The sequence below is a fragment of the Tenrec ecaudatus genome, chromosome 7 (assembly GCF_050624435.1).
Source record: "Tenrec ecaudatus isolate mTenEca1 chromosome 7, mTenEca1.hap1, whole genome shotgun sequence".
Classification (NCBI taxonomy): domain Eukaryota; kingdom Metazoa; phylum Chordata; class Mammalia; order Afrosoricida; family Tenrecidae; genus Tenrec; species Tenrec ecaudatus.
Window position 1 is genome coordinate 84,571,049 of NC_134536.1, and position 26,880 is coordinate 84,597,928.

Consider the following 26,880-nt stretch of genomic DNA (forward strand, 5'->3'; position numbering starts at 1 on the left):
GTACTTAAGTGCTAATTTCCGTAGGTTAGCATTTTAGGAATGGCACTGGGTCAAAGCGGGCAGCAAGGAAGTTCTGTTCTTTGAGGGTAAGGTCCAGGGGAGCCTTTGTTGGCGGAGGACCCCACGCTTCTAGGGGAAAGTTTCTCTACCGTGGCAGAATATCCAGTCTCGCTGTCTTGCCACGTGCTGGCCAGCTCTCTAAGAGCCGCATGCCCGCGCAGACCGAGCAGCACTGTTACGGCCATTTTTGCTTCAATTCCCCTTCCGGAGTCGTCGCGCGAGTGACGCCCGGCGCTTCCGTCGCCGCCGCTGGGGGCGGGGCCTGGGCCGCTGCGTCGCGGCCTGATGACGCGCGGAGCCGAGCGCTTCCCCACGTGCGCGCCCGCTCGCCCGTGTGTGCCGAGCGGCGTTGGCAGCTCTCCCTGGGGGCGCCCTCGCTGGCAGTTGGGGCACTGAGACTCCGGCGGCGTGGGGCGCTGAGCAGGAGGCTGGGAGCCCTGAGGACGACCGGCGCGGGGGCCCGGGGGCCATGGAGCACCTCACGCTGGAGGCGTCCGCGCCGCTGCGCCTGATTGCTGCTAAAAACGACAAGAGCCGCAGCGAGCTGAGCAGGTTCCTGGCCAAGCAGGTAGGCGAAGGGAGGTGGCGGAAAGTTCCCTCAGCCCCCGTGCGGCGCTCCGCGTCCGGTAGCTCCCGGTGCGCTGGCTCAAGGGGGGAGGAGAAGCGCCGTCCTGTCCTTCTTGGTCCTCCCCCCCGGACTGGTGGGTGGCAGGGCTTCCGCGCGGTTTGGGGGTGGATTGGAAGACACCTTTTGTTTTCGTCTGCGGGGACCTTCTCTCCCCCCTGGCCGTACCCCATCGTCAGCAGGACGCAGGCAGCGCAGGGGAGACCTCCGTGGCCTTTGCATAGAAACCGGTGTGCTTTTCTGAAATCCAGGTTCAGGCTCTGCCCTTTTGACTTGTGTATTACTAAGCGTGCCTGATGCAGGAGTCTCAGTTAGCTTCGGTGATTAAAAAAAAAACATTTTTTTTTCTTTTCTGCCCTGCCCCTTCATTCGGTCCATTGACAAGTATTGATTGTGCCTTATGCAGTAGGAGATAGATAATCCGTTACGTTGTCTACCACTAGGTAATGTAGCATCTATTTTTAGAGCCAGTACATCAACACATAAAACGACTGAAGGGAAAAGCAAGACAGCTAGTAATAACTGCATAATTATAACCATGGGAATTAGGAGGTTCTGGAGTTTTCGGGGAACTAGCGCTTAGGCTATGTTTTAAGAAGAGCCTTTTTCTCCCTTCTGAGTTATAACGTGTAAGGACTCGCGTATCTCCTCACGTTACATTTTAATTGCGTATTTTATGGACCCCTAAATCCCCAAGATATCTGTGAGCGTCAGGAGACTAGAAAAAAAATCAATTTTGATGACTCTGGAATCTTTTTTGTTCGTAAATGTATTTCTTGCATATTCATAGCTTATTGATAAAGCAGCAACTTTTAAGCAGTATTTTGAATGAGAACTGGAGGGACTTGCGCAGTTTGGAGAGGTGGGGAGGAATTTTGTTAGGTGACAACAAAGTGAATATGAAAGGCAAAGGTGAGAGCATTGATGGTGTGACCCTGGTTTTCTGGTCCACTGGACTCTAAAGAGGGGAATGATGAGATCATTCACAAAAATTTAGGGATTTAGAAAGAAAACTTGCTTTTGGTGGGTTGGGCACTGGAAGAAGACAGCGTTTTAGATCAGCTGAACTTGTGACAGTTTCCTGAATTACATATTGTCGCTAAAGATATTTTATCTAAGGGGATTTAGAATTTTTCAGGGCTTCCATTGAGTTTATTCTTATTGGACCTGCTGGTGAGATTTGCATTTCCACCCCAGATATATGAGGAGACTTGAAATTTTGTGGAAAAACCGAATGAAAAGATAGGAGAATTTTTCCATGAACTTTTTGAAGCCCATGTATAGGAAATCAGATCCTATACCCCCTACCCCCAAGATCCCTTGAGGGATCTGTAAATATGGATTTGTAAGTATCACTTGGAGATCTTGTTAGATAGATTCAGTGTGAGTGGGAAGGACAAAACTCCTCAGGGGATTGATCCAGAATGGACCATTTGGAAGCTGTAGAATTTAAAACAGGTTTAGAGCCCAAAGTTCACAGGGAGTTATTTATTCCTAAAAATAGTAACACATAGGCTTGTGAGGTTGGAACTGTCTTCATTATGTTCTGATTAGTTGTGGAACCTCTTCTGTGAATTACTTTGGCAGTTCTTTTAGAAGATTTGGCCTTGATGTGGAAAGAGGAAGTTAGGGACATGGTATATTTAGAAGCAGCCTCATTACTTTGCTACCTCTTGTTAATTGAAATGCTGAGTTGGGAGAAGAATAGTTCCTCTTCAGGGGTTCTCAGTGTAAGGATCTTGTGGGAAGATGGTAAGAATTTCTGAAGATGTGGTCCAGCAATCTGCATTTTGGACAATATTTTTAGTGATTCTGATATGCAGATATCAAGATTCTGGACTGAGGATTCTTAAGATTGAATGATCTTAAAGAATAATAGGGAAAAAAAGAATAATAGAGTTCTTTGACGAGATTTTAAAAGTTACCTTAAAGTTAAGGTAACCTTAGGATAACCTAGGAGACTTTTCCATCTCTGATGACTATATTTGAGAGGTCTTGGATTTGTTATATTTAAGAAGGCATAGAAAAAGATGCTGCTCTTCCTAGGCCGGCGCTCGGCAAGAACAGCCATGTTCAGTTCAAGCCGAAGATTGAAGCCCAACGGCAAAAAGCTGGATGAATTCTAGTCCCCCATTTCTCACTCTTCTTGAGCTGGAGACGAACTCGGATCTAAGACTCAGCGAAGGGAGCGGAATTCCACGGCAGCCAAAGCTATTGTAATCTTTGTTCCTGTTCCTCAACTGAAATCTTTCCAGAAAATCCAAGTCTGGCTAGTACGGGACTGGAGAAAATTCAGTGGAAAGCACGTTGTCTTTATTGCTCAGAGGAGAATTCTGCTTAAACCAGCTCGGAAAAGCCATACAAAGAATAAGCACAAGCGTCCCAGGAGCCGCACTCCGACAGCTGTGCATGCTGCCGTCCTTGAAGACGTGGTCTTCCCAAGTGATGTTGTGGGCAAGAGAATCGGGGCAAAGCTGGATGGCAGCAGGCTTATCAAGGTTCATTTGGACAAAGCACAGCAGAACAATGTAGAACACAAGGTTGAAACCTTTTCTGGAGTTTATAAGAAGCTTACGGGCAGGGATGTTAATTTTGAATTCCCAGAGTTTCAACTGTAAACAAAGAAGACAGAATAAAATATTATTCAAAAAAAAAAGATGCTGACATTCTTTGACTATATCCACACTGTACACCTCTTTTGAAATCCCTTCTCTCAACCCTACTCACCGCTGAAAATCAGCTTCCGTACTTTTCTGAATCAGTAATCTAGATTGATGCTTGTCTTCAGTGGTAGCTTTTGTGGAGAGAATAACAGCGCCCTTCCCGAGTGCCGGTGCTTACCACGTACGACAGTGAAACCTGTGAGTTGGACCTGGATGAGATGGCCTTCCAAGTTTTCTACCGCTGATAGGCCGAAGTCTTACTGCTTTTCTAAATTATTAGTGGAGAATATTTTGATTTTTCTCTTCTGACAAGTTTCCATCTTACATTTTGGGTTCTGTGGCTTTACTTTAGCAGATATTTTAAATATTATTTTACCTCAAAATGTAGGTTTTAAATGGGGAGCAAGGATTTATTTTCAGATAAGTTCGCCAACTGAACTTGTCATTATTTCAGTATATAATGTTTAATAAAGGGTCTTTGAAATGTTAGTGTTTGTCAGGTTTCTTTTGCATTTGATGTTGTTCCATTTAGATCTGTGCCCTGTGGTTTTATGGTCTAAATTGTAGGCAACACATTGTCTGAGTTTTTTTTTTTGGGGGGCGGGGTTCAGTTTTCTTGGGTGCTGTGATATAGCTATACAAAAAATTTCAAATGCTAGGAAAGATATTTCTGTAAAATGAATATATGTATACATTTTAAGGCAATATATATAATAATATATAAGCATGCAAATAAGGGTTTTTTCTTCACTTTTTTCCCAGTTCATAATTTTGTTAATCATTATAGCAAAGAAACAGTTAACTCTTGGCAGCGTGGCAGATGTAGGTAGGTTAAAATATGATGCCTTATAATTTGATCTCCCTTTTGAGCTATTTTAAAATTGTTCCAGTTTTTAATATGCTCTGCTTTTTTTTTTTAATGAGATTTTTCTGTGTTTTGTCTACCCAGTGCTGTTATTGCACCTCTCCCCCCTTTGGGTTTGCTGCTTGTTGGTTTATTATATGCTTTATTTTTTATATGTGAAATCCAAGCTTGGTACATCTATTGACAGTAACTGGATTGATAATTGCCTAGGGCAGTGGTTCTCAACCTGTGGTTGTGACCCTTTGGGGGTCAAACAGAAAGGGATTGTCTAAAACCATTGGAAAACACCTATTTCCAATGGTCTTAGGAACTGAGACACCGTTCCTCTATGGTCTCCAGCCCGGTCCGCCCACATGCAGATTTGCCCACATACAAGTATCCCAGTGTGAAGACTGGTACCCGTGCTACACCATGCTTCAAGACAAAATGTCATTTATTTGTAATTAGAAATAAATATTTCACAATATATAATTACATATTATTTTTGTGATTAATCACTATACTTTAATTGTGTTCAGTTTGTGACAATGAAAATACATCCTGCATATCAGATGTTTTTACATGATGATTCATCACAGTAGCAAATGAAAGTTGTGCAGTAGCCACGAGAATAATGTGATGGCCGCTGGTCACCAGCACATGAGGGAGGACCTGTCTGGAAGGGTCGCAGCATTGGGGCATGACAAGAGTATGGGGATGTGTACAAGGAGTACTAGAAAAAATGTTTGAAATTGATTGTGGTGATATGGTTGAAAGGTTTAATTGTATTATATGTAAAGTATATGCCAATAAAACTATTAAGACACTTGCAGTCTTGGCAATTAAAAGTAGTAGTTCTACTCAGTTCTCTAGGCTTATTAGGAATGCAGTCGGTTAGTATCCAATGGAGGGAACCCTGATGGTGCTATGGTGTACACACTGGACTGATATCTGCAAGGTTGGTGGTTTGAACCCACTAGCCTTTTCCACAGGAGAGGCCACATGGAAAAGAATAATATATAAATTATCAAGGATTCGTGGGGGGGGTGGGAGAGGGAGGGGGAAAATGAGGAGCTGATACCAAGAGCTCAAGAAGAAAGAAAATGTTTTGAAAATGATGCTGTCAACAAATGTACAAATGTGCTTGACACAATGGATGGATGTATGGATTGTGAAAAGAGCTTTATGAGCCCCCAATAAAATGACTAAAAATATTACAGCCTTGGAAAACCCTATGAGGGTAGTAATTCTACTTCATTCTCTAGGGTTGCATTTAGTTGGAATTTACTGGACAACGGGTTTGGTATACAATAAGTGTGGAATACATAATCTTAGCAAGTACATATGGAGAGTTCATTAAGAAAGGCCATAAGCTAGGTCATGAAGCAAGTCTCAATCTAAGAAAGTTGAAGTCATACAAATTATAATCTATGTCTCCAACCACCAGCCACCACCAAGTCAATGCCAACTACCTGTAGGACAGGGTAGAACTGCCCCATGAATTTACAAGATAGTAATTCTTTACAGTCTTAGAAAGCCTTATCTTTCCCCTAATTTATGTCCCAATAGATATTAAATTGGGATAAAAAAGAATTCACAAACAAACAAACAAAAAAGAAACACGTGGGAAAATCTGTGCAAAAAAGAAAAGAAGAAATCTTAAGGGAACTCAGACAACATTTTAAACCGACAGATAATAAAAACAGCATATCACAATTTGAGGAAGACAGCTAACGTAGTATTTGAAGGGAAATTCATAGCATTAACTTCCTACATTAGGAAGGAAATGAGAAAAGAAAAGAAATTAGAAAAGACCATCCAGCTCAGAAGCAACAAAGCCCACATGGAAGAAGCACATCAGCCCGTGTGATCACGAGGTGTCGAAGGGATCAAGGATCAGGCATCATCAGAACAAAAAAATCATATTGTGAATGAGGGGGAGTGCAGAGTAGAGACCCAAAGACTATTTGAAGGAAGACATCAGACAGTGTACGATATGACAAAATAATAATTTATAAATTATCAAGGGTTCTTGAGGGAGCGGGGAAGAAGGAAAAATGAGGCGCTGATGCTAGGGACTTGGGTGGAGAGCTGATGTTTTGAGAATGATGAAGGCAATGAATGTACAAATGTGCTGTACACAATTGATGTATGTATGGATTGTGATTAGAGTTGTATGAGCCCCAATAAAATGATTAAAAAAAATGTTGCCATCACCATTTTCAAAACATTTTCTTTCTATGTGAGTCCTTGGTATCAGCTTCTCTGTTTCCCCCACCCTCCCCTAGGAAATGAAGTTTAAAACAATGTATTCCATAGTTTCAAAAGTAAGAATTATTATATATCTTAGTAATTATTATTATTTAGTAATTATGTTTAACACCTTTTCATTTGATCTCCTTTTTGATCCATTTTAAATTCCAGTTTCTAATATTTTTTGCTTTCTTTTCTATTGAGATCTGTTTTACTTTGTTGTTGCTAGTTTTTTTATTTCCCCTTTTAATGTTTTCTATATATGAAATTCAGGATAGGGTAATCTGTAGACAGTAACTGGACTAATGGTTTCTTGGGGATATGGCAGGGGCGATTGGAGGGAAATGAGGAGCTAATGAGTATAAGAATGCAGAAAATGTTCCGAAATGGAGTGTACAACTTTTCTTGATGTGATTGAAGTATTGAATTGTATATGTGAACCATATGCCAATAAAACTTTGAAAAAGCAAAAAAATAACTTTGAAAACAAAAATATTCAAGGGATACATTTAATTTTGGTCAAATATGTTCAAGAACTACAAACTGAAAGTCATAAACATTATCGCTGTAACCTAAATAAGACCCAGACAAATGGGAGAAATATTTATGTCCCGGAGTTAAAGCTAATATTGCTTAGATGAAATTTTTCTCCGAATTAATTTATAGATTCAACAAACTTGCATTCAAACCCTCACCACCTTCCCCCTAGTGTTAGTCTGGGTGGACTAGAGAAACAAAATCCATAGACACTGTGTGTGTAAGAAAGAGGGTCGTGTAAAAGGGCAATTGAATGTTGAGAAAACATCCCAGCCCTGTCCAGTCCAAGCCCATAAGTCGGATATTAGCCCATATGCCCATTACTAGTCTATGAGTTCCTTTTCAGAACCGCACAACACCTGCAATGATGCCAAATGCCGGAGGATCACAGGCCAGTGGGTGGAAGGTCTTGTGGATCTAGTGGCACTAGAGGCATTTCAGCGCTGGCAGGAGTCTCCATGTGGGCCCTTCAGCTCCCAGGATCTGACTGCCATCTGTCTGTCTCCATGTGGCTTATCAACAAGAATGTCTTTCTGGTAGTGAGTGTGTGTCCTGCCTCCAATGAGCTATTTATCTCCTTTGTGTCTCCAAATGAGGTCATCAAGCTGCGATCTGTCAGGCTAACGATCTGACTGACAGGCTAACCTCCACTCCTTCACTCTTAATCCTCAAATGACACCAGATTCCATTATACTACCACACCTTTTTTTTTGTCAATTGATTTTCAATACAGATGTAAAGGAAATTTCTTGGGGAAAACTTTTATCGTTATTGTTTTTAAGTGTTTTATTTTATGAGTAGTGTTTAAAAATATTTGTCTTCCTCAATTTGGTGAACATTTTCATTGATTGTTTTTCCTCTACAAGTTGTATCTTTTACCTACAAAATTAGGTTGTCTGTTTCTATCAAGATTGACAGCCGTAGAAACTCTTTCTAGGGCTTCCATGAGTTGGAATTGACTCTGGCACACAACAGTAAAGAAAGGCAAGCTATAGACTAGTATAAAGTAACGCAAAAACCCAGAGCTGACCAAAAATCTGTCAAATTTACTAAGAGGTTGCACAACTGACTAATAAGAAACAGTGTAATTTAAGAATAAGCAAGAGGCATGAACAAACATAAAAGAAGGTAACATCTTTTCTTGTAAAAGAAATGCAAATGAAAACATTACTAGATACTTCACTGGAATGGCTCCCATGAAAAAGACTGACATTAGTGCATGTTGATGAAGGTCACTGCTAACTGGACTCAAAGATTGCTAGTAGGCATGCACAGTGGCACAACTACTTTTGGAAAACAGTTCCTTGTAAAGTTAACATAACTTTTTAACTTCTGAAATTATTTACAGACGTTTTTCTTTGTTTTTTTAAAAAAATCATTTTATTAGGGGCTCATACAACTTATCACAATCCATACATACATCAATTGTGTAAAGCACATTTATACATTCATTGCCCTCATCATTCTCAAAACATTTCCTCTCCACCTAAGCCCCTGGCATCAGCTCATTTTTTCCCCTCCCTCCCGGCTCCCTATCAGTTTCTCATTAAAAGTCAAACACATGTACTTCCCATGTGATCCAGCATTCTCACTCGTAAGGAATGAGACTAAGAGTCATTTAAATATGCCCACAAATCTGATGAACACCAATGTTGATAGCTGCTTATTGATGATAGCTGGAACAGTCAAGCTGTCCATCAGCAGGTAGATGGATGTACAGTGAAATGCTCTGATAAAATGGAACAAGGAATATATACATACACGTATATGTAACTGATAAATGACCAAATGGAACAAATTATACATACATGCAGGCAACAGAATGGACGAATGTCAGAAGCATTGCACTGAGCAAAAGAAGCCTAGCAAAAAAGTATATTCAATTTAATTCCATTTTTATAAAATGCTAGATTCACCAAAACTCCAAACTCACTTCCATTGAGTCAGTGGTGACTGGAACTCCCCACCCTTTTTGACTTATCCCTCCTACTTTGGTTTGGTTTTTAGACACGTTTTGGATACCCCTTCAGTATGAAACTCCATAGGGCAAATTTATAACCTAACATTGGAAACTTTAAATTGCTATCACATTGTCCTGAGGAAAGGTTGTGCACTAACAACAAAAACAACAGCTGGGTATGCAGTGTTTAGAGCAGTGATGGCCTTTACCCCCTGCACTTGAAAGGTTTCTTTTGTAATTGCATATTTACTCAATACTGGGAAAATAGGTTAAAACCTAAGATATAACTATTAAGTTATTCATAACTGAATTCTTAAAATGATTTTTACTGTGGAAGAAAAGTTGAAACTAAATGTCCTAAAATGAAGTCCGGGCATTTAATAATTTTACTTATGCATTTGATTGAAAATATTTTATAATCTAATTGTATATAGTACAGTCTAATTGAAATGAATAAAGCAGATATTGAACATAAGCTAATTAACCTCTGTTTTCCCTCATAAAAAAGGGAGTTGATCCCTTTATATTTTAGTAAGTGGAAAATAAAATTAAGAGTGGATGGGGAGAAAAACCAATTCCAGAACAATACATTCTTTCAATTGTTTAGCTCTGTAAGTTATGCAGATTTGTACTTGCAGTTGAAGACGTGTCACACACTTCCCAGTGTGTCCGCTTTGGCTTTTTGCTAGTTGAGTTCAGGCCCTAGAATTCTGTGGTCCGTCTCACCTTGTATACTGAAGTGTGGCTCCTGCTTTGGCTTTCTGTGTTGGTTAGTGTCTGAAATCTAGATTGGCAAGCCCTAATTTACTTCCAGTAATTAATTTCTTTCTTCTAGCCTCTCCTCAAGAGAGCGGCAATTTCATATACTCATTGTAGCTTTTCAGATTTCCTGGAGAGGTCTGAGGGCTGGACGCAGATTGTTTTGGGGGAACTAGCGTTTTACATGGAACCTAAGTGTCTGCCCTTTACCTCAGACTCCAGTGGACTGGGGGACTTTAACAGCTTTTACAATAAGTAAAGTGCAAGTCTGTGAGAAAAACAACAAAATCTCCATGTATTGTACAGGGTAAACTGGCATCAAAATGATGTATTTTAATGTTAAGTTAGGCCTCTCTTCTGCAGCGGGTTAGACAGATGTGGATTACATACTTTGTTTCACCTTTGTCTCAGGTGTGGACGCCCCAAGATCGTCAGTGCATCCTGAGTACCTCGGCACAGTTACTCCTGGATAAGGACTGCACTGTGCTGGTGGCTCGCCAACTGCGCCCCCTCCTTCTGGATTTGCTGGAAAGGAATGCTGAAGCTATTAAAACTGGGGGCCAAGTCAACCACGATCTCCATGAACGGCTCTGTGTGTCCATGAGCAAACTCATCGGTAGCCATCCTGAGGTCCTCCCGTGAGTAGTCATTTTAGTCTCCCTGTGTCTCCCCGAGGTGATAACAGCTGCTCTAGGAGGAGTCTGGGCTGAGCACGGGCGAGGGATATAAGTACAGTAGGCCTTGTCTATTAAAATCGTCTCAGCAGAGCCCATTTCCTAAGTTAGTTCAGTGAGCTTATAGGTTTCTTCTGAGTCTTGGCCATCTTCTAAGAGTTGGCGGCCGGCCCGCTCTGAAGCTTGTCTTCAAAGATGGCATTATCTGGTGGGGGAGAGAGGGATGCATATAAGGCAGAGTAAGCTGCGTTTTAGCTTAGGCAATTACAGCACTCCTTCAGGTGGATGTGCTTTCACCTTTGCTGGGCCAGCTGAAAGGGTGGATTAGAGAGCGCCTAGGTTCCTTCCTCTGTGAGACCTGGTGGCACATTGGTTAAGCTGCTAACTACAGGGTTGGTGTTTTAGACCACCCAGCTGCTCTGTTCGTGAAAGGCGTGGCAAGATGGACTGCTTTGGAAACCCCCTGGGGCTGTTCTACTCTGCTACCAGTGGGTCCAAATTGACCCATAGCAGGAGACATGCCCCTTCCAGGGGCCAGTGTTGGTTCAGGGGTAGACTTCCTCACTCTAAGGGGGGTACTTAGGTCCATGTCCTGGCAAGAGCCTAGTGCACAGCTACCACAGGGCAGTAGTAGAAGCTCGGGTGCTGCTGTGCTACTGAACCGATTTCAGCTTCTCTTCCAAATATGACGGGCTGAGAAGGACGGGCTGGTGGGCTACTTTTGAAAAGGGCCAGAGAGAACTGTATGGATGGTGCAGGTCTGGGCGGTGTTTCTTTCCATGCTGCTGCACAGCTAACGACAATGGGCCCCATTCAGTTTTCTGTAAAACTACCCAAATCAGTGTGGTAAGGAACTGTGTTAGAACTGGATTCTAACATGGGCCGAGCGTGTGGCGTGGGGCCATGTCCGATTTTTTTATGGCTCCAATAGGGAGAAAGCGAATTCAGCTCCACAGCTGCTGAAGGTTGATTCCTGCGAGGCAGAGGTCAGACAGAGCCCACTCGCCATTCTTCTCTATTCTAGTCCACATCACTCTACTCTGCGTGGGAGCCAGCCCCCACGACCCATAGCGTCCTAAGGAGTACTTGTGTAATTGAAAGGAATAAATAGGCAAAAAAATTTGGGTGTTCACCTCCTCCAGGAAGTCAGAGAGAGAGAACACAAATGTATTTAACAGTATGTTTCTACAGTCTCAGGACATGCATACCTCATTAATTACATATGTGACAAGGTGGGCAGTATCTTTATCCGCGAGGTCCCTGAGCTCATTGGGGGAGAAACCGAATACTAGCACTGGGAGCACGCAGAGGGAAGTTAGCGGGGAGTCAATTGCCCCTTGAGCAGAAAGAACGAAAGAAACATGTCTGCCCCTATAGACAGAGCTGCCGGCCACATAGTGATCACTCATGCCCTTGTAAGAGGTAACTGTTAGGGGAGGGTATGATGGGATGATTTTTAGACAGGGGCTGACTGGGACTCTTCTCCAACTCACAAATGTGAAGACCTCCTTCCATGAAGTACTCAGTATTTGACAATGCTCCACTGCCATCCTTAAGGTTTCCATGGCTAATTCCTCTGAAGTAGACACCCTATTCCTTCTTTGTTGTCTGTTCTTAGTCTGGAAGCTTGGCTGAAACCTGTGCACATTGAGTGATCCTGGTGGTTTCTGAAATACCAGTGATACAGCTTCCAGCAACAACACACCAGCCACTATGGTAGGACAAACTGACAGACTAGTGGCACAATCTGTTTACCCTTTTGTTTAACCCCCTTAACCATGAGTATTGTCTGTGAGTTGTGTGTGGCCATTGCTACAAATTATGGAACCCATCACAGAAGCAGAGTGACATGGAAGGAATTCTTAGAGAATGAAGAATGGGGGGGGAGCAGAGAATCCCCAATGTGTGACCCCTGCCTCTTGGTAACAGGATCTCAGCTATGTTCCCTTCCCCCATGCGGTTTTACATTGTTAGTATGGCTTAATTAGTAAGAAGGTCTGCCCAGAGCACCGAATCCTTTTAAAAAGTTCCTTTTAAAAACATCTGCCCAGATATGACAAAATAACAATCTATAAATTACCAAGGGCACATGAGGGAGAGGGGAGCGGGGAGGGAGGGGGAAAAAAAAAGGACCTGATGCAAAGGGCTTAAGTGGAGAGCAAATGCTTTGAAAATGATTAGGGCAAAGAATGTACGGATGTGCTTTATACAGTTGATGTATGTATATGTATGGATTGTGATAAGAGTTGTATAAGCCCCTAATAAATGTAAAATAAAACCACGTCTGCCCAGAGCATTTTAACTAACTAAAACATTTAGATTTTTAACTAAAGCATTTTAACAACTAAAAACAATTAGATGATGTTCAGAAGCAGTGTACAATGAAAAGAAATTAAACCAATTACTTTAATAATGTATTCTCTCTTCTTTACAATTGAAACAAAAAGTCTTTCTGCTTTAAGGGAAGTCAGAAAAATAGGTCATTATATATTTTTTCTCCACAATAACATGAGCAGCTACAAGAATTCTAATTATAACATGAGGAATTGGATGTTGGCTTGCACATATTGTTTCTGAAGGACAGTAGGCTGTCTTAACTCCATCTGCCAGGCTCTGTCCTTGTGAATGAGTATTAAAAGTTTCGCCCTATCACCAACTCCCGTTTTTTGTGTAAATAGTGTTCAGTCACCTAAGACTTTAATTGCTATAAGTCAACAACTCATGTATTGCTGTCCATAAGTGGGCTATATTAATATAATTTCCTCTTCTCAATAGTGTTTTAAATTCTGTAACTGGGTAAATTAATTATGCTATCAATAGCATTACCTTATCCCCCTCGGGGATGATTGATAAATGTTCCCTAACTTGAAATGACAATGATGTCTTTGAGGTGAACCAGGGACATATATATATGTCTTTGAGGTGAACCAAAGACATATATGTCTTTGAGGTGAACCAGGGACATAGATCTATGAATGGGTTTTGTGCTCCCTAAATTCTAGCCCCAATCTAAGAGCAATTAGTTCTTACGACATAGCCCTGCTTGATTCTCACCCTCATGATGAGATCACTGAACATATGGGTGCTGTCAGAAAGAATAGGGTCTGGGGTCTTAAAGGCTTATCTTCAAACTAGCAGCTGTATAAGTGAGGTATCAACTAAATCCACAGGGAAGAAGTGCATCAACCAACGTGACCTGAGGATTGTAAGTAATAAAATTCAAATCTGAAGGAGGGACTGGTAGCAGAGCTTAGTTGTCAACACCTGCTTTGCAGAAAGCTATGGATGACAATGGAAGGCCCAAGATATTGCAAAGGTTCCTTGCTTGCTCAGTCCAAATCTCCATCTTGGTTCCCATGCCCTATCACATCCCCTCCCCAGAGAGATTTCATACGCATAATTATTTTTGGGAGTAGGGAAGAAGGTCTTCCTGTCATCACCCTGCCTTTATGAATAGACATCTGTCCATCTGTAAAGGAGCTAGGCGATGTGTCCTTCATCGGCACTATTCAGCTCTCTGGATCCTTTATGTTGTGTTCTTTCAGTTAAATCCAACAGTCACACAGAAACTTTTTCTAGGGGAGATTCTTAATTTATAGTGAGAAAAAACGAGTGAGGAATGGACTGACACCATCAGTCCCACAAATTATTCTGTTTCTCTCTCTACATTCTTTTAAAACACTTTAAGCTTTATTTTAGAAACAGGAAGGAATTGGTTGGTCTAACAGGTTAAAAAGAAAGGGTAAAGAAAGGAACCTCTTTTTCCCACATGAAACTTGCACTCATAGAGTAGCTAAGGCAAATGAAAGAAACGATGAAGTAAAATAACAGAAAAACTTAAAGGGCAGCTTGAGTAGAAGAAAGTAATGTAGTATAATGAAATGTGCAGAGACCTGGAGTTAGGAAGCCTAAAAGGAAGAACATGCTTAGCATTTCTTAAACTGAAAGAATGCAAAAAAATTCTAGCCTCGATTTGCAATTTTGAGAGATTCTGTGGGAAAATATTGAATGATGCTGGAGCCATCCAAAGAAGATAGAAAGGACTCCACAGTATCTCTATACGGAAAAGAACCAGTTGACATTTAACCATTTCAAGTGGTGGCATATGAACCCGAGCCAGTGGTACTGAAGGAAGAAGTCTAAGCTGCACTGAAGCCATTAGCCCATAACAAAGCTCCAGGAGTGGATGGACCACCAGTCGAAATGCTTTCAGCAAGCTGCTGAAGCACTAGGACTCACTTGTCTGTGCCAACAAATGTGGAAGACAGTGAACTGGCGGGAAGAGTCAGTTGCTCCTTAGAAGCAGTGGCCGTGAGACTTCATTTCATGTACGTTGGACATCTCATCAGGAGAGGTCAGTTTCTGGAAAAGGGCATCTTGTGTGGTAAAGAATAGGGTCAGTGAAAAAGGAAGATTTTGACACAGTGTGACAACGGGATACCAATATGGCAACATAGTTGTGAGGTTGACACAGGACGGGGCAGCGTTTTGTTCTTTGGCCACGGTTGCTATGATTTAGGACCGGCTTGATGGCACCTGGCAACACCATAACAACCCCTTTTCCCTAGTGCAATAGCAGTTCTCCACAGTTACCTTCTGATGGAGGCTTACAGTTAAAAGGATGAAATGAAACACTTTAGCAGCTCTTCTATTGTGTGTCAGGCCTTGTGGTAGGTGATTGGATACAATGTTGAGGGAAACACCCTCAGCTCTCCCTTCTGGAAGCTGCTGTTCTCTAGGAGGTGTATGTATGTGGATAGGACACCAGTGGCTTTCCACTTCTTTGATCCTTTACAGCTGCCGGTACGTGTTAAACCAGGATAAATGTTAAGGATCAACACCATAACCACTGTCACTGGGCCCTGAAGTCCTCTGTGGCCTTCAAATTAGCTTGCTCTCCCAAGTAATTTGTTCCCCAACATGTTTCATGTTTGTAGAGTGTCTGCCCATAACTGGCACTCAGTACGAGTTTATTAAATGAGTAAAGACATCTGTTTTCCTCCGTGTTTCCCATGGAGTCTCCTGGAGTTCTTTGTAGAATGCACCTGCACATCTGGATGGGAAACATGGGCTTTACCAGGAAGCCCTTACTGTGGACGTTACCCAGTAAGGGACATTCCAGGGAACTCCTCCTGTGGCCTCCTAGGCTCTGTGTGCGCTGGCCCCTGCCCTGCTGTCTTACTCATTGCCTGCAGATTGGCGCCATCTTCCTGCTCCTCAGCCAGCACACGCGGTGATGACTGCCACACCAGGCTCCCCCGCCGTGCTGCTTGACTGCGCTAAATGTCCCTTTCTGCCTGCGCCCATGAGAGAGCTCCTCACTGTGTTTGCGGACGGAGCTCTTCTCAGCCCCCCTGGGCGGGCAGAGTTTTCTTTGTGACTGCCTGCCTTCCTTACTAGACTGAGCTTCTTAGCTTTGACTCACCAGGGCGTCACGGAGTCTCTGGACCATAGCCAGAGTTTAATAAATGTTGAAAATGAATGTGCACACGGTAAGCACCTGCACTTTAGTGGGTCTTCACAAAGTTTCTGCATCCACTTGGGTCTTTCACACCTTGGTGCTGGCTCCTGAATTCGAATGGGATACAATCTGAGGAGTAGGTGTATTTAGCCTAGTTCCCTTTGCTTTCAACCTCTGGGAGTCCCCATTAGGCTCTACTTTGTCTTGCCTGTGTAGATAGATCTGTGTACTTTAAAGTTCCCACCAGTGCTCACAAATACTCCTCCCTCTTTCTTTGTTTCCCAAGGTTTGCCTTGAGGTATTTCAAGGACACATCCCCAGTTTTTCAGAGACTCTTCCTGGAGAGTTCAGATGCTAACCCAGTCCGCTACGGGCGCCGGCGGATGAAGCTCCGGGACCTGATGGAAGCGGCCTACAAGTTTTTGCAGCAGGAGCAGTCTGTGTTCCGGGAGCGCTGGGACTGGAGTGTGTGTGTCCCTCTCCTCAGAAGCCATGACACCCTGGTCCGCTGGTGTGTAGCTTTGGGGGCTTTGCTGTGCTGCTAGAGTTGGGAGGGGTGGCGAGGGCAGAGTGAACATTCTGTGGTTTTGGCCTTGTACCTTTGGGTTCTTACGTGCGGATCACGTCAGAGGAAATGAGAGGGTATGAAGTGTGAGGCTGTTGTTCGTTCCAGCCTGGAGTTTGGCCTTCATTTCCTGTTATTTAGTTCATCCTGCCAGATTTATATTTTCTGCCCATAATTGTTTGTGATAATAATTCTTTAAGGTTTAATTTTCTAGTGTCCAGTTGGCTAGTAAATTTTATTTGTTCTTCGGAGCCAACGGCCGTTCAATAGAACTTCCACACTTTTTTGTTTTGTTTTGTTTTGTCCTCCTGCTCTTAGGTACACTGCCAATTGTCTTGCTTTGGTCACCTGTATGAATGAAGAGCACAAGTTATCATTCCTTAAGAAGATTTTCAGTAGTGAGGAATTGATCCATTTCAGGTTGAAGTAAGCAGGCTTGCCCTTTCCTGGAGAACTGGGTGTGACTTTGCTGCCCGTGAATGTGACTGATGAGCTCGTGGCTTTCCCCAGGTTACTAGAAGAAGCCCAGCTGCAGGACTTGGAGAAGGCCTTGCTTTTGGCCAACCCTGAAGTCTCCCTTTGGCGCAAGGAGCAGGAGCTGCAGTACTTACCGGGACATCTTGTTTCGGCTGACCTCTCCTCCAGGGTGACCACTGTCTGTGGCGTGCTGCTGCCTGGGCAGCAGCTGGCCCTTGGAGAGCAGGTGTGTTGGCATCAGAAGGGTGTTTGATGCTCTCTTAAACCCTGAGTGTGCAGTATGCGCTAGGGATAAGCTGTTTGGAAGTGCTGCGGGTGGGGGGTGGTTAAGCGAAATTCTTGCAGTACCCTCCTTCCTGATAGCCCGTTGTCCCTCTTTAATATGACATGAGAATCTGGCACGGTGCCTGTGTGAATTCTTTAATCTCCACAAACCTCTTCTGTGTTCTCGTGTGTCTGCTATGACTGCTTTGTAAAGCTGGGTGGCACATGCTGTCGTCCCATGTTCCTATGAACCTGCCTGGGGAACCTTGGGCAAGACTGGGTCTGGGTCCAGGGATGTTCACTTCTTACCACCACCATCATGTCATAGAGTAGCTCTGGGCCATGGGAATTTTAACATAGGGAATGGATTTGCCTGCGATGGCCTGGTCCTGTGCAGCTGGCGGAGGCCAGTGGGGAGGGCACAGTGGAGCCTCCCCCCCCCCCCCATGTGCTGAACTGCTGAAGGCGAGAGCCCTGAGCGGAGCTGCAAGGATGTTCAGCTCCGAGTCTCCCACTTTGCCTCTCATCTCTTAAGAAGACTGATTGTATGTAGTCTCAAGGTCTCTAAATAACCCAGCACTCTTAATATGCCTAAAAATGTCTTATAAAATATTCTCTCTGTGTACGTGTTTCTCTGATTGTCTCTAATGGGTTGTGTGCATTTTTGTACCTTAGGTGTGAATCCTAGAATATGGGGAGGTGAAGGAAAATTTAAAAGATAAACATCCAACTTTGACTCATAAAGTTTTGGGGAGATGTTCTCTTAAATTTATTAATAAATACTGCCCTCTTAAAACAAACAACAGAAAGGAAATGTGGAAAAAGCCTGATGCTTGTTTTGGAATTTTGGGTGGCATCTTGCTCTGTAATTGATGTGTGTCTTCATTTTGCTGGTACAATTATAGACAGATTTGGTACAGTTGCTGGCACAATCATCGACAGATTGATATCAAGTCCTTGGGAGTATTGTGGTAAAAGTCGTGTCCTTTGAGGGAGAGACTGCTTGACGTGCTGTTTGTCCATTGCTTGCCTCCTCAGGTGAATAAGAACGCTTCACGTGAACAGGAGCTGGCCCTCAGGTCTTACGTGCTGGTTGAGTCCGTCTGCAGAAATCTTCAGACCTTGGCCATGGCAGTGGCTTCTCAGAATGCCGTGTTGTTGGAAGGGCCGATAGGATGTGGCAAAACTTCTTTAGTTGAACATTTAGCTGCATTGACAGGTAGAAGGAAGCCCCCTCATCTTCTCAAAGTCCAGCTTGGAGATCAAACCGACAGTAAGGTAATTCGGAAGTGGCAGCCTTGAGTGGGTTGGCATGCTTGTAAGGATTTGTATTCCAGTTTTGCTTCCGCTTGCGTCGGCAGGGCTCAGCTGTGTAAACCTCAAGTGCCTGTCCATATCCCTGTGCAAGTTAGCAGAGCTAATCAAAGGATGGTGCGTGGGCTCTCAGGTGTGTGGTCTGCTCACTTCCTTTCCGCTCATTTTGCAGATGCTGTTGGGAATGTATCGCTGCACAGATGTCCCAGGAGAGTTTGTGTGGCAGCCTGGCACTCTGACTCAGGCCGCCACCAAGGGCCATTGGATCCTTCTGGAGGACATTGACTATGCCCCCTTAGATGTGGTATGTCGCCTCGCTTGTTACTGCCTCCGATTTCTTTCTTTTATTTTTATTTTTTTTGTTTTATTTTTTTTCCGATTTCTTTCTTTACAAAGGATTTGTAAAGTAGTGAACTGGTGTTAGTGGCTCACCTTCACACCCTCCCCATTCTCTTCTCCCTCTTGTGGATTGCTGTCTTCCTTCTACCAAGTTGGCATCTGTCAGCCTTCCAGCCTGCAGCTTCATCTTCCCTTGCCCCGCCCTCTTGGTACCTCCTTTCCGTGTGACAGCCTTTGTCTTTTTTCACTGTTATAACAGTGGTCTCATACAATATTTGTTCTTTTGTGCTTGACTAATTTCACTCAGCATAATCTCCGGGTCCATCCATGTCAGGAAGTGCTTTGTTGAGCATTTTAAAAGTAGTGGTTATGGGGATAATTTAGACCAAATTTTTTGATTAGAGAGGTTGTAGGGAGTTCATTTGTGATTATAATTGTAATCTGCTTTTAGGGCTTGGCTTATTTGACTAGCCTCTTACTTGGTAGAGAATATGTTTCTTGTGCCCTGTACTTTGTCCCTTCTGTACTTACAGAAGTGGTCGTTTGGACAGTCTACCCAAGACTAAGCTTGGTAGGAAACAACTGTGTTGCAGACACACTGAGAAAGTTGGGATCCTGGCTCCCATCTGTGGCAGCCGGAGAGCAGTGGACTTGGAGCAAAAACGGAGAGAAGGGAATAAGGGTGTGCTCCGTTTTCCGTTCATGGAGCCCTCGTGGTGTAGTTAGGTTGCTGACTATAAGATCAGCAGTTCAAAACCACCAGCTGCTCTGACTGAGAAGGGCAGGGCTTCTTCCTGTAAAAAGTTATAGTCTCAGAAACTCATGGGGGCTGTTTCTACCCTGTGCTAAATGGTTGCTAAGCATTGACATTGCCTAGATAGATGGTAGAGAGTTTATGTGGTTTGTCTTATTTTCAGTGTAAGAGTAATAGACCGGTTATTTATTTGGACCCCTATTCTTCTATGTGTGTGAACTTCAACCATGGAGCCAAGCCACGTCTCCTCTGTATTCTGTAAATACTGACAGAAGACATCATGCAGGATAAAATTTCTTTCTTCGGGGAGATTTTGCTGAGAATGTTCTATTTGATTTTGTGAAGCTTCAAGTGTGGCTTTTTCTTCTTGTATATGAAAACGAGAATGCATATGTGTAGGGAGGTGTGCAGTGGAAGGCACATGCCTCTAAAAAGCATCTGAAATATCCGATGCTTGGAAAATTTGTTGAAGTAAAGATGTCCTGGGGATGTTGTTCCAGCTTTGGCCTCACAGCTCACCATGTCCCAGGGTCACGTGCTGGAATAGTACTAGAAACTCGGTTTTCATCATACATCCCGAGTTTAGGCTTAAAAATCAACCCGAGGGTAAATCTATCGAGAGAGTAATTGTGTTAAGACTTTCTTGGGGTAGAGCAGGGAAGGTTGGGGGTGGGTGGGAAATGGGGACTTGATAATAAGGAGTACAAGAAGCAAGAAAGTGTTCCCAAACTGATGGTGGTAGCGATTATTCAACACTTAAAAAAAATTCATTGTATTGTGGCTTGTACAATGTTCATCTCAATCCACACATCCATCCATGTGTCAAATACATTTGTACATTTGTTGCCATCATCATTCTCAAGCCATTTGCTTTCTACTTGAGCCTTGGTTTCAGCTCCTCTTTTTTCCCCTCCCTCCCCTTTCTAATCCTCCCTCATGAATCCTTGATAATTTATAAATTATTATTTTTTGTCATATCTTACACTGTCCAATGTCTCCCTTCACCCACTTTTCTGTTGTCCATCCCCCAGGGAGGAGGTTAGATGTAGATCCTTGTAATCGGTTCCCCCTTTTACCCACCTTTGCTCCACCCTCCCGGTATCGCCACTCTCACCACTGGACCTGGATTCCATGTTTCCAGTTCCTATTTGTACCAGTGTACATCCTCTGGTTTAGCCAGATTTGTAAGGTAGAATTGGTATCATGATAGTGGGAGGAGGAATCATTTAGGAACTATAGGAAAGTTGTATGTTTCATCGTTGCTACACTGCACCCTGACTGGCTTGTGTTCAACACTTTTTGATCAGACTGAACTATCGAATTGTATGATGTTTGGGTTGTGTAATAATAAAAAGGCTTATGTAAAACAAAAGTATCAAAAAGTCACAACAGCAGCAACAACAGACCAACAAACTGAAATAGAAACCATAAAGCCTGTTCGTAAGTAGTCATTGCTGTTAAAATTCCCTTCGTTAATGTCCTCCTCTGAGCAGTTTTTCAAATACTTGGGGCCTGATAAACCATTAAGGGATCTGTTCCTGCCCCATAGCTAAGTGCACTTCTGTGGTGACCAAACTCAGATTCAAGACCGACCCCTCTCCCTTTTGGCATGTCTGAGGACTCAAGAGATGCGGGCATTTTGAGCTCCATTCTCTTTCTGTCAGCACCTCCGTCCCTAAGAGTATGCAGTTGGACGGCTCACATTTAAACTTCATGATCATTGTGAAGTTGTCCTCTCAGGAACATGCCCAGCTCTCATGACGGTTCCCCTGCCTGCTGTCTCCTGTCAGACTCTGGGCTGTAAAACCTTAGTCATGTCGGCTGCTTGGGCCCGGTTGGTTGAGGGAGTGCGCTGCACAGTGAGAGGGCTGTGCTGTTGTGCGGTGCTGCGGCTCTTCTGACATTCTCACGTGCTGCCTCTGAGCCGATCATGCCACGGCAGCCGGCGCTCCCTCTAAGACGTGTTCACCACGTCGTGACAGCTGTTTGGGTTTTTGGCAGCCTTTCTGCATAGCTTCACCAGAGCCTTGTGTCACTCAGGTTTCCATCCTGATTCCCCTCCTGGAGAATGGAGAGCTCTTGATTCCTGGCCGAGGTGACTGTGTGAAAGTGGCACCGGGATTTCAGTTCTTTGCAACCAGGAGGTAGGTCCTACTAACCCCGAAGTTCTCTCTCTGGGTAAGTCTGCAGTTTAGGACACCGAGTCCACAAGTCCTGGAATAGGATTCTCTAGACCCTTTCCAAGCAAGATAAAGTGGGACTATTGATGACACCTGCTCATGCACGTTTATTTTATATTTGTACCTCCCCCCCAGTCCTGTTTATTTTTAATTGAAGATAATTTGGGGGACAAAATGATACTCTTTTCTTTCTCACTAAAAATAAGGAACCAATGAAACCGTTGACTGACAGCTTGGTATTTGAATGCGTTAGCCATTCTGTGGGAGAAAAGATCTGCTATGGGCAGGTGGGGGGATGGGGATGTCGAGGGTGGCAGGTCTACTCTGTCAGATAACACTGTTTTCTTTTTCAAATCAGTGTGGTGGCATACAATAACAGCCAGCTTCAAATGGTGATTTTAAAGATTAAGAGAATTTGCTTGTGCCCTAAACATTTCACATAATAGGTGCTCAGTTAATGATTAGTCGTGGTAATAGTGATGGTATGTAGGTTTTCAGCTGTTCCAAAAATTAAGTTGGATGTGGTAAGTAAGCACCAACAAAGAAATAACGATTGAACTGACCCAGTAAATATTCCTTTGTATTGAACTGACTCAGTAAATATTCCTTTGTATTGAACTGACTCAGTAAATATTCCTTTGTGCATTTTATAAAACCAGGAAGACAGCAGTTCGTTTTCTACTATTAATCTGTCCAGGTACAGGTTCTCAAAGATCTGAAAATGCCCAAGGGGGAAACTAACATTGGATTCTAGTTAATGATTCTGTTAGTGTTTCCAGTAGCTAAGGGAACAGTCACTCCTAGCTGCAGTGTAAGGTCACCCGCCAGTGCCACGGAATGCCCGATTAATTTTAACAGACTCTGGCCCTATTCACAGAACTAGTAAAATTCTTTCCCGTGTGATGCAAACATTTCCCAGATAAATGAATGGCATCGTGGGAAAATGTCAGATAGATTTTAATTATCTTTTTAACTCTCATTTGTTATTAAAGCTGAGTGAGCAAGAGACATCAATATTCTTTTCTTCTCAGGACAGTGTGTGGGTTAATTAAATGGCATAGGTGTGAACTTCTAACTTGGTCATAGTACGTTGAATTAGACATGTTCCTTCTCTTCTCTTCTGCAACTAGTAGAATAACCGTAGGCACCATGGCTTCTGTTAACAAGGTCTAACGCTGTGAGTCCTGGGTCATGTCTCCTCTTCTCTGAAGCTGTTTATACCTAAAGAAAAGGAGCTGGTCACTGATACAGAAATACTTAGCTAATAGAATTACCTGCAGTGATCTGAAAAGAATTTGACTAAAGCTCTCACTCCTTTTTAGGAAAGGTCGAGCTTGGGTCGGCTGTCAGCTTCTCCTTTGTCATTGCCCTCATTGCCTAATGTAGTATTTGGCAGAAGGAATTGTATGTGTTATTGGGCATGTGTAATAATATATAGCAGGTGACCTCAGGAAGCATCATTCAAGGTTAAAAGCAGAATTTTGTCTGACTTTATTTTGTGACGTAGACTCTTAAGCTGTGGAGGAAATTGGTATCGACCATTGAACAGTCATGCTGCTTTGCTGGACAAATATTGGACCAAAATTCACCTGGACAACATGGAGAAGGCTGAACTGAATGAGGTATGTGGTTATTAGAAAGAAATGATCAATGGCTGTTCTTTTTAATATGAAAAGCTCTAAATGACAGGAAAGTAGAGTGAACGACTAAAATATTCATCAATTTGAGCAGTTGATTTGTTAACATTTTACCATGTTTGTGTTCTCCATTATTTCTCTTTGCTCATATTTTGAAGCATGCTCAAAACATTAAAAAAAAATCTTACAACTAGACCCATAAGTAACATCATAAATGGAGAAAATAGTGTTTTCAAGGATATCATTTTAGTGGATCCACAATCAATGCCTATGAAAGCATTTATGACATTGCTTTGGGCAAATAATGTTGCAAAAGATCTCTATAAAGTGTCCATAAGCAAAGGCGTCACCTTAAAGTCTAAGGTCCATGGGACAATGAGTTAGGAAGACTGGAGAACAATTGATGTCTTTGAATTAGGGTGTTGATGGAGAATGCTGAATATACTGTGCACGGACTGTCAGAAGAGTGAAACCTTTTAGAAGTACAGCCAGATTGTTCCTGGAAGCAAGGATGATAAGACTCGCATTCGTGGGAGTAACCAGTCATGCTTGGTAGAGAGGGTCAGCTGAGAAGAGGAAGACAGGTAGTCAGATTGCTTGACAGTAGATGCAACAATGGATTCAGACGTAGATTGTGAGTGTGAGTGTGCATTTCATTCTGCCATACACGAGTCTCTCTGAGTTGGAGAGGAGTTAACAGCACCTGATGACAGACCCGAGTTGGGAAAAGTAGCCAAGTGTGATTGACACGGTGCCTGCAACAGTGGGCCCAACCATCACAACCACTGTGAGGCCCACGTCGCAGGACTGGGCAGGGTTTTAGGCTGTTGTGCCATAGGGCGCGATAGACTGACATAACAGCACTTAACAGCTTTTATTATATTGAAATACATGTTGAAAAGAATTTTTAAACTGTTAAAAATACTAAAGTAATTTTTATAAGATTGACCATTTGAGATGACCTTTTGGCTTAATTTACCTGTAAATATATGGATACTGCCTATATAATATATATGTATATATATGTATATATATATAAAGTGTGGACATTATATATATGAAATTAGGATTACAATATACTTCTTTTTGAGTATTCAGATGTATTTGTTAGTAATACCTCATGTATGTAATATTACTCCTCTTTCTTAGCTGATTTGACTGAATAAATCAATACCATAAGCCTTGGAGTTAGCAATATGAACTTCTAGTATTACTCCATACAATAAATTGTCAGTAGCTATTGGACTGAATAAGAATAGATCTTTCAGCTTTAAATATTTTACTGTCTGCTTTCTAAAGATCAGTTGTTTTTATTGTTAGTAATTATCACTGTCTGCATTTATTGTGGTCTGCTTTTAATAACCCGAGGAACCTGGCAGTGGTTACGAGTTGGGCTTCAGCCTACAACCTCAGCAGTTGCAAATGCCCCCAAGAAGAAAAGGGGCTTTCTACTCCCACCAACAGTTCCAGTCCCGGAAACAGTTAGGGCGCTCCCACCCTGTTAGAGGGTTGTTAGGAATTGGGATCCACTTGCTGGCAGTGAGCTTGGGTTTTTGTTTTAGTTTTAATAACCTATTTTTCTTTTCACTTCCTATTAACTTTTAATATACTTTTGGCTGGGAAATTACACTATACCGTAGTTTATTGGGTTACAAAATTAGGATTTTCCACTAAGTCATTTCTCTGGACTTCGATGCTTGTGGTTTGTTGCTCAGCGGCCATTTTCCCCTCTGGCTTCTCTATCTTAAGCCGTGTTTTCTGAGCTAGCCAGATAATTGAATGCCAGGCATGAAAAAAGTCATGATATTTGGATTTGAAGTAGAAGCTCTTACACTTGGCACAGATGACAAATTTCATAGAGAAGTCCATGTTTTGGTTGATATTGTCAGCAACTAAAAGGTTGGGGGCTGAAACCCATCCAGAGGTGCCTTGGGAGACAGACCTGGAAATCTATTTCCACAAAGGTCACGTCCTTGGAAACCCTAAGGAGCACTTGTTCTGCGCAGTTCACCTGTGGTCACAGGAGTCAGAATAGGTATGACAACCGACAGCCACAGAGTTCAAGTGTACTTTTTAAGTTTGTTGGCTCTGTTGCTGGAATTTCTTGGTTTTTCCTTCTGTCAGGTTGTTCAGAACAGATACCCCAGTCTTGTGTCAGCAGCTGATCACCTGCTTGATATTTATATCCAACTTACTGGTGAGAAACACAGCGCTCGGAGTGATGGTGCTGCTGAAGGTGAACGGGCACCTGAGGAGGTTTCAGAAGCCAGAAGAGAAAACAAAAGACCAAGCCTAGAAGGGAGAGAACTTTCTCTAAGGTACTGGGTTAAATACTTTCTTGTGTGGTGTTATTTGTCAAATGGATTCCTCCAAACGTTCTTAGCAGCTGAAGCAAAATGTTTGTGAGAGAGGCGATTTTGCGTTTCGGTTTCTTGGCACTGTAATGTCAGGACAATGAGTTTGATTATTTGGTGGCATACACACATGTACACACATGTGCAAATGGCTGCTCCTCGAGTACTAAAGACCTCACCTAACAGTTTGCATTTGTGACAAGAGTAGAAATCTATCTGAACATTGTGCACATGGATGAAGTATGAGGGGCCTCAGAAAATTTCTGGGGAAATGGAGTAGGCTGGCTGTACGGGTCAGCGAGGGTCAACTTGAGCGGGCAGTAATTCTCAGTGGCTTGGCAGTTAGGTAATAGCGTGATCATTTCTCATGTGATCTGATGCTGTCACTTTCCACTTTTGCATACTACTGATTTTGCACATCAAGACCTGGTCTTTGGAGCCTCACCTTGACAATGAGTCAGGAGTGGGTGTTGTAAGTTCTGCACGATGTAGCCTCAATGGTTGACCGACTCTTTGAGAAGTAAGAATTAAAAATGAGGGACCACCGTCATGAGCTCTGAGTCTCAGTTGCAGCCCCCACCCTTTGGATCGATAGTGTAGTGACTGACAGTGACGGAAGTGTAGGTGTAGGGTCTAGCACCACTCAGGCTCTCTCCCTCTTTTCACTGCCAGAGGAAAGGAGAGACTATAGGTGGCTGGTATCCCTCCGACTTCAGTGGGGTATCCCTCCGACGAATTAAATCGATAACACTGCCTCGGTCCCTAATAGCGTTAACTTGTGGTCTTTGAATTCTCTCCACCTCTTTTAAGGGATCTACTGAATTGGTGTAACAGGATTGCCCACAGCTTTGACGGTTCTTCCTCATCAGCATCATTAAATGTTTTTCAAGAGGTAAGATTTGCTTTCCCAGTTCTCTTTATTTTTGTTCTGTTTGGCTGTTTGTTTCCATTGTTATATTTTCCTTCCATTTGTGTCTCAGGCTTTTATCTGTCCTGTGTCTTGTTTGTTAGCAGACTTTTTTTCTTCTTCTGAGCAAGTACTGCTTAATGCTTTTTGCTAGTGATAATTTAACTAATATTTCCTTAAAATTAATTGGACAAAAGATTAATTTGGCTTTTTAACTATTACTAATTTCAAAATAACCATCGCTTGAGATAGT

The 26,880-nt window shown here is 42.8% G+C and overlaps 1 protein-coding gene and 1 pseudogene across 2 annotated transcripts in view; both read left to right on the forward strand.

Annotated features, from left to right (window-relative positions):
* Positions 1–376: 376 nt before the first annotated feature.
* MDN1 (midasin AAA ATPase 1) overlaps positions 377–26,880 on the forward strand; it is a 140,666-nt gene continuing 114,162 nt past the window's right edge. The window contains exons 1-11 of one of the 2 annotated variants that reach the window (XM_075554768.1): positions 377–628; positions 10,113–10,339; positions 16,123–16,347; positions 16,720–16,827; positions 16,912–17,104; positions 18,181–18,420; positions 18,629–18,760; positions 21,590–21,693; positions 23,237–23,351; positions 25,491–25,684; positions 26,531–26,612. In XM_075554768.1, the coding sequence (XP_075410883.1) occupies positions 530–628; positions 10,113–10,339; positions 16,123–16,347; positions 16,720–16,827; positions 16,912–17,104; positions 18,181–18,420; positions 18,629–18,760; positions 21,590–21,693; positions 23,237–23,351; positions 25,491–25,684; positions 26,531–26,612 (1,719 nt within the window). In that variant the 5' untranslated portion in view covers positions 377–529. The remainder of the gene's footprint in view (positions 629–10,112; positions 10,340–16,122; positions 16,348–16,719; positions 16,828–16,911; positions 17,105–18,180; positions 18,421–18,628; positions 18,761–21,589; positions 21,694–23,236; positions 23,352–25,490; positions 25,685–26,530; positions 26,613–26,880) is intronic. The other variant, XM_075554767.1, reaches the window with a different exon arrangement.
* Positions 2,755–3,367, forward strand: LOC142452826 (small ribosomal subunit protein eS7-like; annotated as a pseudogene).